Source organism: Simochromis diagramma, unplaced genomic scaffold (genome assembly GCF_900408965.1).
Source record: "Simochromis diagramma unplaced genomic scaffold, fSimDia1.1 OVJJ01000365.1, whole genome shotgun sequence".
Classification (NCBI taxonomy): Eukaryota; Metazoa; Chordata; class Actinopteri; order Cichliformes; family Cichlidae; genus Simochromis; species Simochromis diagramma.
In genome coordinates this window covers 92498-97744 of record NW_024387230.1, presented here as the reverse complement: position 1 = coordinate 97744, position 5247 = coordinate 92498, and the positions used below count along the sequence as shown (strand labels likewise).

The window sequence follows — 5247 nt, the reverse complement described above, 5'->3', positions numbered from 1 at the left end:
ACCACGCCTACCAAAATCTTCAGGAAGTGAGAGATCAGCGTCTGTTTTTCTGTTAGTTGGTGTTGACACAGGATGCAGTTAACACCATTCTGCCTGATGCTGAGTGAGTACAAAATTCAACATTTAAGGATATTTTAAACAATTTTGTACAATTTTTTTTTCTTATAATCCATCATTATCCCTGCTTACACTTTTATTTCTTAAACACTGCTTTTATTCGGTCCTTAATAAATTATTTTCGTTCTGTTTTTTTTTTTTGGTTGTTGTTTTTTTGTTTGTTTTTTTTAATTTTCACCCTTTTCTTGTCTCTTTCTCTCTCCCTTCCTTCCCTACAGCCTGTCTTCAGGTCAACCCTGACAGGTCTCAGTTCTTCAGGTATGACAACATCTCTTTGAGCTGTGGCGAACAGTTGAACAACACTGGTTGGAAAGTGAAGAGGAAAACGCTCGCAGGGGGGACCAGACCCTGCTCCTCTGGCTGGGGCTATGCCTCCTCGGGTTCGACTTGCATCATCGGACAAACCTACCCACCAGACAGCGGCGTGTACTGGTGTGAATCTGTCAGTGGGGAGCAGAGCAATGTGGTCAACATTACCATTACTGGTATGAATAACACTACGTTAAGTTCTGCTATGCAATATTTAAACTTAAAGTCACACTTATTAAGGCAGATCATTTAGAAACGAAGCAAAGAAAACCTATAAAAATGACAAATCTTGATTTTCTGCATTTTCTAAAGATCAGCCTGTGATTCTGGAGAGTCCTGCCCTTCCCGTGTCCGAGGGAGCCACTGTAACACTGCATTGTACACCTGAGACAAAGTCCTTCAACCAGTTTTTTGATTTCTATAAAGATGGCCACTGCATCAAAAGGAACTCCACAGGAGAAATCACCATTAAAAGGGTTTCTAAATCTGATGAAGGACTCTATAAATGCAGCATTTCAGGAGGTGAAGAATCACTAGGCAGCTGGCTGGCAGTTGATGGTGAGCAACAAAAAACCCATCACATACACAATGTTGAGCAATTTAAAATTTTTAAGCATTTTAAGAAAAAAGAAATTAAAAAAAATGGCTGCTATAAACTCCAAAATTTGCACATTTGTCTATGTGTTTTGTACATCTGCAAATGATGAAGAGAGAAAAACATTCTACCCCTAAAAAAGACACAATTAAAGAAAACATGTATTTAATAAAGCATTTAAATGTATAATTTCCATGTTCATCTCTTTACAGCTTCATCTCAGGAGTTTCCTTCATCTACATCTGCAGCTGAACCGGCCGCTCCCTGCTCTTTTTCTGTCTTAAGACTAGTATTTCACCTGTTGGTGGGAACGCCTTACCTGGTGTCCACTGTTCTACTGGGGCTTATATACCGAGACAGGAGGAGAGGTAAAGTAAACCCTGCAAGTGTGTAAGAGGTATTTCTTATCAGATTGGGTTATAACAACAACAACAACAACAACATGTGCTATCAGCTAGTAAACTATTTTCTGGAGGCTTTTGTTTGTTGTCAGTGACAATTTCTGTTAATCAAAACTGTTGTCTGAAAATAGAATGTTACATAAAATAGATATGTCATCTATTGTTGATTATTTTGTTGTCTTCATTTTTTTTTGCATATTTGGCACAGTGACATGCATCAAATCATTAAGAAAATAATAGTCCAATGTATCCAAACCTGTTCATTTTAAGAATTTCCTTAAACAGAACCTTTGTGACAAAGTGAATCAGCCTAAAGATTACAAAAAGCAACAGATCATGCCACAATCTACAGGAACACCGCAAGCGAGGTCACAAAACACCATCTAAAGAACTGCAGCCTTCACTTGGTTCAGTAAAAGTCAGAATTCATGATTCAACAATAAGAGAATGGATACAAATTGTATTCATGGGAGAGTTCTAAGTAAATCACTGCTGACCAAAAAGAAAGGCTCATCTCACAGTGTCAAAAACATCTCGATGATCCCCAAAACTTTTGGCAAAATAATGTCTGGACTCACAAGACAAAAGTTTTTGGAAGGTTTTCTCATCTCACCTTTTCTCAGCATGAGAAGATCATCATGCCATCAGTCAAACAAGGTGGTGGTAGTGTGATAACTTTGCTGCTTCAAGACCCGGACATCTTACCATAATTGATGGAACCATGAATTCTCCTCTCTACCAGAAGGCCCAGCCATCAGATCAAGCTTATATATATATATATATATATATATATATATATATATATATATATATATATATATATATATATATATATATATATATATACGCAAAATTTCTCCACAGCAATGTCACAGGCTCACTGCCAAATGTTTGATTTCGCCCTTGCTGCCAAGTAACTATTAGCTCTGAAACATTTAAGTGTGACAAATATCAATAAAAGAAGGAAAAACATTGAAAATGGAATGCAAATCCTTTTTTTTCACTGTACTGTACGTAAAATTTGGCCACTAATTCAAATTCAATTCATAAAAGTCTTCATAAAAGTGGCTGTAGCGGTAGAGCTGGTCATCTACTGATTGGAAGGTTCGTGGTTTGATTCTTGGCTTCCCCCAAGTCTGCATGCCAAATATCCTTGAGCAAGATGCTAACCCCATGTTGCTCTCCGATGCATCCATCGAGTGTGACTGTGTATGAATGCTAGATAGGCTAACAGCTTGGAAAAAGTGATTGGGTGAATGAATTAGTTGTATAAAGCACTTTGAGTGCTCAATTAGACTAGAAAAGCACTATATAAGAACCAGTCCGTTTACGTTAATGCACAATTTTAGAATTCATAAAAGGGAGGCTTTTGGAAACTGTTTGGTTTCAGCGCTTACATCAAATAATCAAATCATCCATGCCTAACTGTGTAATGTCATTCTCCTTTTGTTGATATGATGGCAATGGATAATCTGCTCACCTAATGCCGTATTTGTAGTTCACTCTACGATATATTGACTATATATGTGTGTGTGTGGGTGTTGGTGTGTGTGAGGTTGGAAATAGAGATAAAGGAAAATAGATATGTTCATTTTCTTATGTCAAATATAACATTTGTATGTTCGTTTTCACATTACACATGTTTTAATGGTTGCCAGAGGGCTTTAACTTTTAATTTTTAAAGTTTTAAAGTTTTAAATTTTATTTCCTGTCTGGCTTTATCATTTTACAGTATTAACTGAAGGTGGACGGCCTCCACAACATAATTCTTGGTTATAAGAACTAATAATCTGGTTTCAAATGGTGCTACAAAAGTGTGAATTTGAGCTTTCATAATGAGACTTTATAAATCATTGGTTGATCTCACGGTGGTCATGTCCATTTTTTTATACTGTGCTCATGACCAATAGATGTTATTGGTAGAAAAAAGTCTGTTCTTTAGGTGCCACGTTATTATAAAGCAGCCATGTTTTTTCTGGTGAACTGTGTTTTGACACCAGCTGCTGAGGTTATTGAGGTTTGCAGGTAAATTCCAAAGTTACAATGTGGTATTGCAGGTGACCTTTGACAAACAAGTTACTTCTAGAAAAATGAGGCAATCTTGATCTGATTAAAAACCTTTTACTGCTGTTTGCTGACGACTGTTAAGACAAAAGCTGCAAGAATTCATGTTGCTGTTCTGTTTGTTTTTTCTTCACAGCAGCTCAGAATGCTGCAAAGAGAATGAGCACGGATCATGTCATCATGGAAATAGTTGTTTAACCAAACAAGCTGATGAACATGTACCACGGGGTGTCCTGAACGTGGGTATTCATTTTTCACCAGCTTTCAGTTGACATTTTCCAGCATTTATCTGTGCAGGGCCAACGGGGACCGTAGTGTCATTCAAAAAAAAAAAAAAGAGCTGAGGCCTGCGTAAGTGGTCTGTTTGTAACACTTCTACAAACTGAGTCTTCTAATAACTAATGTTATTGTCTTGCTGTATTCTGCCACAGTATTTCATGTTTTGCATTGTTATTGTGTGTGTGTGCAAGCCCATCACCATGTTGTTTACTTTGTTTATCAGGAAAACAGTAGTTACTATCTGAATATCAGGATAATGTTTTAATAGGACTTCATGTTCACTAACACTCGAGTATAAACCTTGGTTTTTTATCTCAAAGGGTTTTTCCTGTCCTGATGCCACTGCGTGTGCCTGCTGCGCAATCTTTCTTCATATCTTACCACTTATAGCCCTTTCAACAGTATCTCAGGTCGACCTGATGTGGCTCTAATCGACTTTAATCATTTTCCATTAAAAGGACCACTTAATGTGCGTGAGGTCATCATACCAATGTGGACAAAAGACCCATGACATCATTTGTATGTGACGCCAACACCACGACAGGTTGAGGCGATGGTTCACCTGCTTCGATGTATGACACCCGGTCATTGGGGGCTATTGATGAGTTAGGCTCAGAGAGAAAGGTTTGAATTCAGTTAACATCCACTCATTTGAATGGAATTTTTATCTGTTTGGAAAACCAAAATTGAATAACCAGAGTGCAAAACGATGCATACTTAATTTACTTTTTTAGCATCTAGCTAAAACAAACCGTGGGTTAATAACCCTAGATGGGTCACCAGAGACCTGTTGAATGTTAGGAGATTAAAAACAGAAAGAGCAAGTGTGTGTGTGTGTGTTTAGAGGAGACCACATGGTGGTGTCAAAGATGTGTCTTAGTTTTTATTCCTGTAATGAGATTTTTTTAATCAAATTTTTGTTTTTGGTTTATTTTAAAACAGCGGTAAGGTTTTGAATTAATATTTGATATGTTAGGTTCTTGTCAATAGTTTTTCACCTATTATGATCTTTTTGTACAGATTTAACCGATTTTTAAAAAATTGTTTTAGTTGAATTCTTAATTTCATAGCAAGAATAAATATATTTTAAAAATAAATACTTCATCTCTGGAGATGAAGAGATGCCTCTCATTCATTCTTGTGTTGTTGGTTCGTCCGGAGTGGTTCTTTTGTTTTTTGTGGACTCACTATTAAGGTTTTCATGACCAGTTTCTCCGATCACATTATCAACCCTGCCGAGTGACTTTTCTTAAAATCACAGAAATCTTAGGACTGAATAAATGTTAGTAAGCTTTCCCGGGTTCTGTGTTTTGTTGCTCAACAAAGGCTGTTCACTTTGCTCAGTTCCTTCCTGTTGTGGTGTGGGAGGGGACAGTAGGAGAGCAGAAATATGAAGAGAAACATAAGAGCAAAACTGGCCAGTTCTTTTATTGGCCACAGGTGGCTTTAGTCAAGTTTCCACTCAGTCATAAATCAGTAATA

The 5247-nt window shown here is 37.1% G+C and overlaps 1 protein-coding gene across 2 annotated transcripts; it reads left to right on the top strand.

The window, feature by feature from the left end:
• Positions 1–4853, top strand: LOC120746866 (Fc receptor-like protein 5). Of its 2 annotated transcripts, XM_040052368.1 has the most exons (6): positions 1–103; positions 336–602; positions 739–984; positions 1234–1389; positions 3623–3725; positions 4086–4853. In XM_040052368.1, the coding sequence occupies exons 1-5, from the start codon at positions 73–75 to the stop codon at positions 3682–3684; spliced, it is 762 nt and encodes a 253-aa protein (XP_039908302.1). In that variant the 5' UTR covers positions 1–72; the 3' UTR covers positions 3685–3725; positions 4086–4853. The 2 variants fall into 2 exon arrangements, with proteins under 2 accessions (XP_039908302.1, XP_039908301.1); XM_040052367.1 differs by lacking the exon at positions 4086–4853 and having other exon boundaries at positions 3623–3823.
• Positions 4854–5247: the final 394 nt, after the last annotated feature.